At 43.7% G+C, this 13373-nt stretch overlaps 1 protein-coding gene across 1 annotated transcript in view; it reads right to left on the reverse strand.

Moving 5' to 3' along the window:
- galnt17 (polypeptide N-acetylgalactosaminyltransferase 17) overlaps positions 1–13373 on the reverse strand; it is a 318360-nt gene that overhangs the window by 97932 nt on the left and 207055 nt on the right. Inside the window, exon 6 of the mRNA XM_033046150.1 lies at positions 3247–3364. Coding sequence (XP_032902041.1) covers positions 3247–3364 — 118 coding nt within the window. The remainder of the gene's footprint in view (positions 1–3246; positions 3365–13373) is intronic.

Genomic DNA, 13373 nt, shown 5'->3' on the forward strand with positions numbered 1-13373 from the left:
AAGTGACGAATAAAACTTGATTGATTGATTGATTGATTCAGACTTCGGACAAGGTAGTCTACTGAGCCCGCTTGCAAGAGGCGCCTTTTTCGAAGTACGTGCTCTCGTTCCTATGGGCGATCCCTGTTCTGGGCAAGTCCCAGGCTGTTGCGTGCCTCCAGCCTTCTTGGATGCCCCGTCCCTCTCCCCATTCAACTGACCTAGTCAATGGGCTCATGGCCATGAATTTCAAAGCCTTGTGTGGTAGGTGCTGTTGTCAAAAATGTGCCAGCGAGGATTAAGGCAAGGTCAAGGAGATGAATCGTTAGGAAGGAAGAGCCAGTGGGTGTAACACAATGCTCAGCATCTGGTAGGTGATCAATGTAATAAATGGGAGAAAAGTGGGCAGTGGGAACGAGTGTAGTTGTAGTTTGGAGTTGGGAGAGGGAGACGGTGCTGGTGTGAAAATCAGATTCTCCATCATTAGCAAGGATTGAGTTGTAGATCCAAGCTGATTAATGGGTCAGGAACAAGACTGGGGATGTTGGAAGCAATCAGGCTTCAGGTTCGGTAAGGTGGGGGATGGGGGGGGGGGGGGGGGTGGGGGGGGGTTGGTGAGGGGGAGTTGAAGTTGTGATTTAAGTGCCCAAAGGATCAAACCTCAGTGCCGTCCAGCCAGGATGGTGCAGCAGTAGAGTTGCTGTCTTACAGCGCCAGAGACGCAGGTTCGATCCTGACTACAGGTACTATCTGTACGGAGTTTGCACGTTCTCCTTGAGACTGCATGGATTTTGTGTGCTTCCTCCCATGTGTCAAAGACGTACAGGTTTGTAGGTTAATTGGCTTCAGGAAAATTGTAACTTGTCCCTTGTGTGCGTAGGATAATGTTCATGTGCGGGTGATCACTGATCAGTGCGGACTCAATGGGCCGAAGGGCCTGTTTCCACACCCAATCTCCAAAGCCTAAAGTCTAATTTCATTCCATGCATGGGCTTATTTCATCCCACAGTTCTCAATCCACAGCTCTGCGGGTGATGCCATTTCAAATACTCATCCGAGGTCTATTTAAATGTGACGAGTCATCTGCCTCCACTTTCTTCAGGCAGTGAGATCCACATCGGCATTGCTCTATGGGTGAAAAGCTTTCCCACAATACGACTCCAATCCTTTTAGCTATTGCCTTTGATATATGTTCTCTTATTAATTGAATTTATTTTTCATCTTTACCTTGACTAGAAGTCTTGGAGTTTTATACACTTTGATTAAAACGGCCCTCGGGTTTCTTAGCTCCAAAGGTACAAGGAAAATACTTTAATTAGCCGACCGCTTAAAAAAAAGCATTGCAGTGCCTTCGAAGATATTAGGATTTATCTGTTGCTGTATCTGAAGGAAATTTCTCAATGCCATCAGCTTCAGCATGCACACTGCCAACTTCCTATTGTTGTAACTATATTTCAGATTGATTATGTAATCCATTTAGGAATAAAGTTGGTTAGTATTCTGTTCAGAGTCAACCAAAGTATTGCACCATGAAAAGCTATGGTGCTATCATACTGGTAGTGATGCGTTACAAGAGAAATATTTTTTTCCCATTCCAATTTAAACATTCCCTCGAAGTAGCTCGACAAATACATGGCAGAAGGCTAACAAATTATTTTTATATGAAGCCTACTGTACAACTGAAAGTGCTGTAACTATATCACACGGAATGATAACAGAAACCCATAAACATATTCAGGTCATCTATATTTTGTGATCTACCGTCTTACGGCTTATTTATGCATCATCAAAGGCCCACATCTTACAGTGAAGAACAAGTGGGGAAATTCATATTGAAAGGTAAAATTTTAAAATTGAGTTGAACAAAGAGGCGTTGGTGTGCAGCTGAGCAGGCCATTAGAGGATGTTATTTATTATTTCACAGTATGTAGACATAAAAGTCACATTTATTAAGTAGATTCACGGTGGCCTGTATGCAAAGTGTCATCAGGCTCTGATGTCACCTTGTTTCCTCTGAGGTTCCTGTTTTCTCTTTTGCACGACCCGATGTACGCATGTACGGTATGATTTGTCTGGACAACAATGTTTTCCACTGTACGTTAGCACACGTGATAACAACAAATCAATACCAGCACCAACACCATGGTGTGGAGAGGGACATCGGTTGCCCAAAATGGAGGCGAGAGGAGCAATGGGCCTTTGTGGTTCCTCTTGCATGCAGACTCAGTGTGCTGTTCTGTATATTCTTTACTGACCGGGGTGTTTGTGCTCATGTATGGTCATGGTCTTGCTGAGCTGTATGCAAAAAATGTATTTCACTGTACCCGGTGCGTGTGACATTGTCAAAAAAAACATCGAATCAAGTATTACTACCTCATAATAGGCATGGGAACCTTGGCATTGAATTGCAGTCTTGAATGGCTGCAACCCATCCAATGAACCTATTCCCACAGTACTGTCAAAAAAAGGTGACAGAAGAATAAAAAAACAGCCAAACAAAATCATTGATTAAGGACTTAGGGGGGAGTCTGAGAATGCCAGAGCTGAAAGATTTTGCTGAACTCGTACATACACGTCGAAACACAAGGCTATTTACGTTGGACATTTGATTATGAGAATGATATGAAAACAATAGAAATGTACCCACTGTAGACTCACAAAGGATGAGTTATGTCATTAAGAAGCAACTGATCAAAGTTTTGGTGGATTAATATAATGGTTTGACAACTTTTCAGGATTATTACGGATTGAGATGAAGTAAATATTGATACCACATTTCCATTGGTTGGTGGACAGTAATGAAAAGGCACAAGTTTTACTCGTAATTATTAGAACACACTAGCTATAAAAAAACATTATTTGGCACCGAATGGCTGAAATGGTGAAATCCAAGTGTTAAATCAGTTGTAAATTATCCCAAATGCAGATCAAAACTTGATAGAAAAGAATATAGGAAATTAGCACAGGAGATTGACTCCAGTGAGGAAATGTGCCAGCATAGATCTGATGGACCAAATGGCCTGCTTCTGTGGTGTAGCATTCTGTTCTTCGAGCATGAAGTTAATGGGCTGTAGGAACCTAATGAATTTCAACAGCAAGATACCGTCTCAAAACTGAAGAAAGATATGGGGCCAAGCCACACTTACCATTGGATAACAAGCCTTTTTAGTAATACAAGCACAGTCAAATTACAGTCTGCAACGGTAAAAAATGAACAGCCTTCTTAACGGAACAACTCAGCGGATTTTAAAGAAGTGTGTGACTGACCTTTATCCCCAGTTCTATGTTCTCCCCGCCATAAACATCCATTCCATTGTCCAGCAGGCCGATCTCACCAAAAAACAACCTGTTCACCACAAACGAGCAGCCAATCATGGCAGGAGTCCTGGAAAAGAGTATGAGATTCATCATTCATCATTGGAGAAAAGGCAGAAGTGAAAGACTGGAAATGACAGCCTGACATTTATAAAGGGTCAGAGGCCCGGGAGGGTGTCTGTCTCCCCCCCCCCCATTATCCTCCAGAGAGACTCGGATCAAACCTCCCTACCCCCTTTCCCCCTATCATCTGCTGGGTCCCGCCATCCATTCCAGAGCCAATCCCGTCTAAGATGGGTCTCAATCCGAAAGGTCACCTATTCCTTTTTGTCCAGAGATGCTGCCTGTCCCGCTGAGTTACTCCAGCATTTTGTGTCTATCTTCGGTGTAAACCAGCATCTGCAGTTCCTTCCCACACAATTGAAAATCACATTTTCTCTGAAACACTGGAGTTTGCAAGGAGACAAGATAGAGGTGTACAAAATTATGAGAGACATAGAGAGGGTAAACAGTCAGAATCTTTCAGCCCAGGATGGGATATCAAATAGTAGCTTTAAGGTGAGAGAGGCAAATTTTAAAAGAGATGAAAGGGGCAAGTTTATTTTACACAGAGAGTGGTGAATGGCTGGCATGCATTGCAGGGTGGTGGTCGAGGCAAATATAATAGGAGCATTTAAAAAATCTTCTGGATAGGCACCTGGATGTGCAGGAAGTGGAGGGATATGGATATGGATTATTGGCAGGCAGATAAAAGTTTGTCTTGACATCATGCTACCAACTTTGCCCCTCACCTTACGGCATGGTGGCGCAGCGGTAGAGTTGCTGCCTTACAGTGCCAGAGACCCGGGTTCGATCCTGACTACGGGTGCTGGCTCTACGGAGTTTGTACGTTCTCCCCGTGGGTTTTCTCCGGGATCTCCGGTTTCCTCCCACGCTCCAAAGATGTACAGGTTTGCAGTTAATTGGCTTGGTGCAATTGTAAGTTCTCCCTGGTGGAAGTAGATGTGTGGGGATCGTTGGTCGGCATGGACCCAGTGGGCCGAAGGGCCTGTTTCTGCACTGTACCTCCAAACTAAACTAAACATTAAAGCTGTGCCCTCTAGTATTTGATATTCCATCCTGGGACGAAGGTTCTGACATTGTGGTCTGAAGGGCCTGTTCCGTGTACTGTTCTATGTGCTGATCTAAAGTCTGCGACCATGCTGACTACCGAATTCTAACAAGGAGTAGCATGTGGAGAAACCTAGGTTTAGAAGGTCCTGATGTGAAACAGCACCTTCCCATTTTCTCATCCAGTAAATGCACAGGACTGGATCCAAGGGATCGGTTGCAATCCATTATGCAGCCTTTGGACCTTCAATGACAGTATAGTATATAGAGGAATAACACATATTCTGAGCAAAGATCGACACAAAGTGCTGGAGCAACTCAGCAGGTCAGGCAGCATCTCTGGAGAAAAGGATGGAGATGCTGCCTGACCCGCTGATCTGACGATGCTACTTGACCCGCTGAATTACTCCAGCACTTTGTGTCTATCTTTGGTACAAACCAGCATCTGCAGTTCTTTGTTTCTGCATATTTTGTCCTCTCTGGCATCTTGGCAAAAATGAAGCACTTTTGACAATTTGTTTCAACTGGATTTGTAATATCAGATAACTATCCCCAAAGGTTTCAAGTTAATGACAGCCGGTTATTAGTCCACGATATAGAGATCATACTTAAGGATTGTATATTAAAAGCACTAATTGGATGACAATCAAGAATTCAACTGCCTAGTAATTCCATATTACTTTTAATTGCCATTGAAAAAGCAATAAATGTCACCCTGATGGACGTTATAGAGAACCCATAAACTTTGCAATCTTCATTTGTCGAGAGTCAAGAATGTTTTATAGTCATAGGTACTGAAACGGAACGATTACATTCTTACTTTCAGCAGCACAACAGGTTTGTAGACTAGGGTTGCCAACTTTCTCACTCCCAAATAAGGGACAAAAGGTCAAAATAAGGGACAAATTCCTGACGGTCAAATTCATTGACCGATTCGGCCGTGGCTTGGTGACCGATGAGTTGGCCTGGGTGCGGAATTACACACAAAGCCCAGCCGGCGGGCCAGCTGAGGAGATTTGGCCTGGGTGCCGGACATTGTGCGTGACATCGCGCGCTAAGTCCGGTGCCCTGCCCAAAACTCCTCAGCAGGCCCGCTGGCTGGGCTTTGTGTTCTCCTGCGCGTAAAGTCCAACACCCCATCCAACTCATGAACCGATGATCGGCCATGAGAAGGAAGGGTGGTGGTGTCGGCGGTAAGCGAAGGTCCGAAGGTCGGACAGCTGGCTGGGCTGCCGACCGACGGGTCCACGGGCGAGGTGCTGCTGCTGCACTCCACGGGCTGCACTACGTCGGGATGGATGGGGGGAGGCTGGACGCGGCGCTCCGACCCGATATTCCCCTCGATCTTAACAGTAGCAGTCAAATACGGGACAAGGGTGGTTCCGTATGGGACAAACCAATTTAGCCCAATATACGGGGTGTCCCGGCTAATACGGAACAGTTGGCAACCCTATTGTAAACACAGTACTCGATAGCATCATGAACAAACAAAAAAAGTTCAATAAATAAAAAAATTATGGTGCAAAACAAAACTAATCACAAAGTCTCTATTGCAATCCAATCAGTTCTTAATTTGGAGTTTAGTTGGGGTTCATAGTGTTCAATATCATGATGATTGTTCCTGAACCTGGATGTTACAGTTTTCACATTCCAGAACCAACTTCCTGATGGCAGGAGTGAAACGAGAGGGTGGTGTGGCTCCTTGATGATGCTGGCTACCTTTTTCAGGTAGCGTCTCCTATAGATCCCTTCAAGAGTGGGGAGGTCAGTATCCATGTTGACTGGGCAATCTGCACCACTTTTTGTAATCTCGGTCATTCCTGAGCATTCGATTTGCCAAACCAGGCTCTGGTGCAACCTGTCAATATGCTCTCAACCCTACACCTGTAAAAGTTCAAGAGACACAGCAAATCTGCTCAATCAAGTAGAAACGTTGATGGGCTTTCTTTATGATTGCATCAATGCACTGGGTCCAGGACAGATCTTCAGAGATACGCCAACCCGGGAATTTGAAACATAGAAGCATAGAAAATAGGTGCAGGAGTAGGCCATTCGGCCCATCGAACCTGCACCGCCATTCAATATGATCATGGCTGATCATCCAACTCAGTATCCTGTACCTGCCTTCTCTCCATACCCCCTGATCCCTTTAGCCACAAGGGCCACATCTAACTCCCTCTTAAATATAGCCAATGAACTGGCCTCAACTACCTTCTGTGGCAGAGAATTCCACAGATTCACCACTCTCCGTGTGAAAATGTTTTTCTCACCTCGGACCTAAAAGATTTCCCCCTTATCCTTAAACTGTGACCCCGTGTTCTGGACTTCCCCAACATCGGGAACAATCTTCCTGCATCTAGCCTGTCCAACCCCTTAAGAATATTTTACGTTCGATCAGATCCCCCCCTCAATCTTCTGAAGTTGTTGACTCTCTCCTCCACCGACCATCGATGAGGACAGGTTCATGGATCTTTGGCCTTCCTCTTGTAAAGTCAACCATCTGACGTTGAAAGCAAGGTTATTGTTCTCGAACCATTCAATCAGACGATCGATCTCCCTCATACTCTGACTCATTGTTATCATTAACCAGTCCAACAACGGTGGCACTGTCTTCGAATTTGAAGATGTAGTTAGAGCTGTGCCCAGCTACACAGTTATGGGTCTAGAGGAGAGCAGGGGGCTGAGCACAGCCTAGAGGTGCCCCTTTGCTGAGGGATATATGATGTTTCAGGTTGGGACCCCTTCTTCAGTCGGGAGAGATCTGATGAAGAAGTAAAGAAATCCATAGATGAGTCTGAAAAAGGGTCCCGGCTTGAAACATCACGTATCCAAACTTCTTAGAGATTCGAGAGTGTGTTAAGCGATAGGAGAAAAACTAGACATGGATGCAAGTTCAGAACAACTAGAATAACTAGAAGTTTCTCCCAATGGTCCAGGGAAGGGAAGAGAGCCACAAAAAAGTGTTTGGCTAATGCTTTCCCTCTTGGTGAAAAATAAGTTTCTAAATTAATTGCACCTGATGAAAATGAATGTGCAGGAGAAAAACAAGAGAGCTGTACTGGCAACAATACGTTTTTTCTCTGGAGCTGCAACACCATACTTTCCACTCTGTTTATTTTCTCTTGTGCACTGCCTGATGGTGTATAGGTGAAATGTGGACAAAATGGGATTATCTTAGCTGTGACATCTTGGTTGTTGCGGTGTGCCTCCATGAGACTATGTATTCAAGTATGGTATGGTCCCATAGCAGAAGTGTCCATGTCACGGGGCTGGAAACTGGAAGTATCCTGAGTTAATTCTGCTACCACCATCATCTACTGCGACATGCGGTGGCTTCCACTGATTGTTGCCGGAAGCTTGCGTCCTTTTCAGGACGGACGATGACACCGAGGCCAACATTTGTAGCAAGATGGACACAAAAATAAGTATGGTATGATTTGGGATCTATGATTTGGGAATATAGGCCAAATGTGGATGAATGGAACTAGCTCAGATGGGGCATCTTGGTCGGGATGAACAAGTTGGGCTGAAGGGCCTGTTTCTGTGCAGTATGACTCTATTAGACTATACATGGTATGGGTGCTTTGATTGTGCATGGAGTATGGCATGATTTGCCTGGACAGCACCCCAAATAAACTGTCATTGTATTATGGTAGATGTGACAAAAATAAATGAAACCAAACCAAATGTCTTTACACCCATTCAGGAAGTAACGGATATTTCGAACCAGTCTGTTTTACAACACTCTAATTCCACCAGAGTACATGGGTTTCATTCAGGTCCATCAGATCGTCAGCCGGAATGGCAATTAAATTATTCATTGTTAATATAAAAGATTTGTGGAAAAAGCCCCATACTGGGTGAGAAGATTTATCAGTTAAAGCTTAACCTGTCGAAAGCCAGGGAAAGTACATGCATTTCTGAGCCAGAAGCTGACACAACTATCTGCCACAACTATCTGCCACTTTTCGATTTCAAGTGGAAGAAAATTAGTTGTTGAAAATCCCAAAGGTTACATTCTTAAAAGGTGATGCTTAGCAAATTACTTGGAGAGTACCCATGAACAGGAAATTACTTCTCCTTAGGATGTTACACTAAATGCAGAGGGGGAGAGAGAGAGAGAGAGAGCAGCTATTTTCTCCGCCTCTGTGTAGAAATGGTGAAGATTTATTGCCACGTCATTAATGTGCTAAAAAACAGTGGGATCTCACACTGTCTCAGTCTACAGAGGAACCTATAAAAGACTGGCAAAGATGAAATATGACATGGGTGATTATGCTTTTGGGTATTGTGCCCTGGTTTTATGCATCCCCTCTCAGTGCTTCATACTCCTTCTAATGCTGAATGCACTTACTACAATGACCACAGTTAAAGACCACATCGAAGACTAGCCTCACACCACTTTAATGCAACTGCACAGAGGAACAAGGAAAACGAGGAGTCATGGGACACTTACTGAGATTCCTCATGCAGTGAGTTCTCTACCTCAAGTACATGACAATTAGGAGCTGCCTAATGTGCCTTTGTCTGGTGCTGTGATTAATAGAGAAAGATTAGATAGATTAGATTAGATATAATTTAATTGCCACACAACCAAGGTCGGTGGTATTTGGGTTGCCAGCAGCGGTACAGTAATAAAGAACACAACCACAATAAAATTTTTACACAAACATCCACCACAGCATTCATCACTGTGATGGAAGGCACAGAGCTTGGCCAGTCCTCCTCCTGCTTCTGCCTCCAGCAGGGCCGGTTTTAAGCCGATTTGACCGATTGCTCCCAATTGGGCCCCGCGCCTAGGGGGGCCCCGCACTAATGTTCCGTACTTCGTATGGAAATACGAATTCTCTTTGTTAACTAAAGTTTTTTTTAATTCGCCATCCGGATTTTTTTTTTAAACGAACATGTATAACCAAAGATCTTCTAGCAGAGCTCCACTATAGGATCTTTGTGTATAACAACCGCTGCACGGCCATCAGACACAAACGATGTGTTAACTAGTACTGTTAGCACTTCTTATCAGCAAGTACTTAACTCGTTGTTATACAATCATGTCATCAATGCATCCATCCGCCTTCCTCAGTAAATGTTATTGTGTTTTGAACAAGTATTAATAACGTCGTGTTCCTTTGAATAAAATTCACGCGGCGTCATTAATACTTGTTTAAAACACAATTACATGTAGATCGATGACACGTTGAGAATTTCTTTAAACTCACCATCATGAGTGAGGGCCCCGGAGCGCGAGAAGGGGCTTCTTCCTGGTGTGCAGGTTAGTCATTCACCTACCGACCCACGTTGTGTCTCTTTGTGTTTTGCTCTCTCCCTCCCTCTCTCCCTCTCCCGCTCCCCATCTCGTCTCTCTCTAGCTCTCTCACACTGTCGCCTTGGCATTCTCGGAATCATTGACGTTTTGCGGTAGACAAAAATGCTGGAGAAACCCAGCGGGTGAGGCAGTCGCCTGGCCCGCTGAGTTCCTCCAGCACTCTGTGTTTTTTGTTTGGCTCTGAAGTTGAAGGTGGCTCAATGGGACGCGCAAGGGCTCTGGGGAGAGGGTTGCGTTTCTGGTCGAGACCTTTCTTCAGACAATCACAACTAATCTCACCGACGAGAGTTCAGTTTAGTCTGAAGAAGGGTCTTCCCTCTAAAGTCGCTGCGCTGCCTGTCCTGTAGTTACTCCAGCTTTATGTCTATCTTCAATTTCAGAGAAATACAATTTCTCACGGGGGGCTTATAACGTCTCTAAACCCCTCTGAACACGTCTAAAACTCCTCTAGCCCCCCTATTTCCCTCTATTCCCCTCTAAACAATTGTAAACACACCTGAACCCATCTGAAGCCCTCTAAACATCTCTAAACCGTTTAAACCCCTCTAAACTAGGAGGCTGCAAGGTGACTTGGATAGGCTGGGTGAGTGGGCAAATGCATGGGAGATGCAGTATAATGTGGATAAATGTGAAGTTATCCACTTTGGTGGCAAAAACAGGTAAGTAGACTATTATCTGAATTGTGGCCGATTAGGAAAAGGGGAGATGCAACGTGATGCAACGAAAAGTGCTCACGGCAGACCAAACGTGTTAAACAGAAATTGGTCAGATATTGAGCTTTACACAGTGAGAAATCATGTGAAATAAGCACTGAATTTAATTTTAAATGAATGTACCTGCATGTTATACTGTTTAGTTTGGAGATACCACCAGATAGTCTGGTTGATACAACCAGATTAGTTTGGAGATACAACCAGATTAGTTTGGAGATACAACCAGATTAGTTTGGAGATACAACCAGATAGTCCACTGAGTTCGCACCGACCAGCGATTTTTGTTACAGATTTGACAAATTTATTTGGCGGCCAATCAAACGCTGTCTCTAAGGGGGTTGCATCCAATCATCAACCAGCTTGCCTTAAAATTCCCGAAACTACACGAAATATAAACATACATAAATTTTTACTTTTCTAGAGTAGGGGCCCCGCCATCAGTTTTCTAATTGGGCCCCGCAATTCCTAGCACCGGCCCTGGCCTCCAGGATCATTCTGCCTCCAGGAACATTGATTTAACCTAAAGATTAATAAGAGTGAAAGACAGAGTCGTGAAACAGGAAACAAGGGGAATAGATAGGGTGAAGATAGACACGGAAAGCTGGAGTAACTCAGCGGGACAGGCAGCATCTCAGGAGAGGAGGAATGGGTGATGTTTCGGGTCGAGACCCTTCTTCAGATAGAGTAAATGCACAGAGATGTTTACCCAGGGTAGGAGAATCAAAATAGCACAGGACATACGTTTCAGGTGAGAGGGACAAGATTTAATAGGAACCTGAGGGGCAATGTTTTCACTCAGAAGGTGGTGGGTTTAAGGAACGTGCTGCCAGAGGAGGTGGTTGGGGCACAACATTTAAAAAACACTTGGACAGGCATATGGATAGGAAATGTTTAGAGGGATACGGGCCAAATGCAGGCAAATGGAAATAGCTTAGCTGGGGCAACTTGGTCGGCATGAACGAGATGGGCCGAAGAGCCTGTATCTGTACGACTCTATGATTCCATGACATTCTAATGTAAAATTCCTCCTTGTATTTGTTTTTCTTACGTGTGTAGAAAAACCCATTAGGAAACGGAACAATTTGATTTGATAATCTTCCATTTACCAAAATCTTATAAAATCTCAGAGCTGCTTTGAACTCTCATTATCTAACCAAAAAACCTAACAAAATGAGGGCATATTTTCTCAAGCAACAATGTGATAATTTACTGCTTTAAAAATTGGACATTGGATGAACATTTCACTTTGTTTAATGTCATGGTCATTTTAACATCCACTAGAGGAAATGTGTAGGGAGGAATTGCAGATGCTGGTTTAAACCGAAGATAGACACAAAAAAGCTGGAGTAACTCAGCAGGACAGGCAGCATCTCTGGAGAGAAGGAATGGGTGACGTTTCGAGTTGAGACCATTCTTCAGTCTGCAGAGAAGGAATGGGTGACGTTTCAAGTCGAGACCATTCTTCAGTCTGCAGAGAAGGAATGGGTGACGTTTCGGGTCGAAACCCTTCCTCGGTCTGGAGAGAAGGAATAGGTGCCTGTCCCGCTGAGTGACTCCAGCATTTTGTGTCTACCACTAGAGGAAAACAGGCCCTTCGCTTTGCAGAACCTTCAAAGAACAGACTTCCTCAGCCCTATGCTGTGTGTCGGTTTGACCTCTAAATCCAACAGTTGTATGGGTCTTAAAAAGAGAAGCCCTGGAGATTAAGCTGCCAAGAGTCCGGCTGTCTGGGAAAAAAAACTGAAGGAATTTGTTAAAAAATGTGAATATTTCTGAGGAGAGTTGATCTCAACAAATATACGGAATAAACTGCGGCAGGTATGTTGTGAGGTTTTCTCACAGATAAAGCTTAAGATGACTGTTGCTGACTGCTCGTGTGATGTCAGTGGCCCTGACTCAATATCCACACAAAAAAAAACAGATGACAAGAACTCTTATTTTTATTCTGCTTGGTCCACATGATGAGACTCTAACCTTCAGGCAATCTAACAAAGCTTATGTAAAGATGTTTTAAGACTGAATAGCTAAGCCCCAAATCTGGGATCATCCTTTCTAACAACTTGCAGTGCTTCTTAACCAACTATCATTAATAACTCACACAATAACCTGCTTCTACTCTTGAATAGATTAAGCTCTGCTCTCGTTAAAATGTAAATTACTATTCTTTATTACTGTTTAATTTTAAAGAAGAATGCTTTGGAGTATATGTACTGGGAAAAGCCAGGTAATCTGCCCCCCTGATTTTGATGAAATCCACCTTCATACAGACTCTACGGATTGTCAGATGTGACCTTAGCCTGACCTTCCCGAGGACTGCAATATTGAAATTCTTGCACCGCAAGTAATCTCACACTAACTCATGAATTACAAAATATTCTAAGTGATAAGTCACAAGGGACCGCTCTTTCAAGGAATAAAACCAAGGCAACTAAAAGATAACAAACCCAAGGCTAGAATGTTGTTAGAAATAATGTTAAATAAAACATTTCATAGAACAAGCTGGAATCGTAAACCAATGATTTTTTTAACACGTTTTATCATTTCTCAGCCAGACACAGACAGAGAGTGGAATGTGAGTTAGTTGAAAGCTTGTCTTCAAAGAGTTTGTACCTCAGATATTAATGAATAACTCAAATGAGATGAATAGATTAGGAGCGACTTTATTATCAGAAAAATAAAGCCATTAGGTCATGGATTTCCCCGTGAATTGTCAGTTCTAATTTCAATCTGGTGCATTTCTTTATCTTGTGAAATAAAACATTTAAATTTTAATGCATGCTGAGGGTCAGCAGATCCAACAGGGGGTGGATCCACAACCTGGGGGAGATGGGGGCTTCTTATACGGACATGCTTGTTTAGATAGTGGGCCACCAGTTGCAACACTGGAACAGTGATTAGATATAACCTTTACAGGCAGAGTTACAGGCGAA

Source organism: Amblyraja radiata, chromosome 28 (genome assembly GCF_010909765.2).
Source record: "Amblyraja radiata isolate CabotCenter1 chromosome 28, sAmbRad1.1.pri, whole genome shotgun sequence".
Classification (NCBI taxonomy): domain Eukaryota; kingdom Metazoa; phylum Chordata; class Chondrichthyes; order Rajiformes; family Rajidae; genus Amblyraja; species Amblyraja radiata.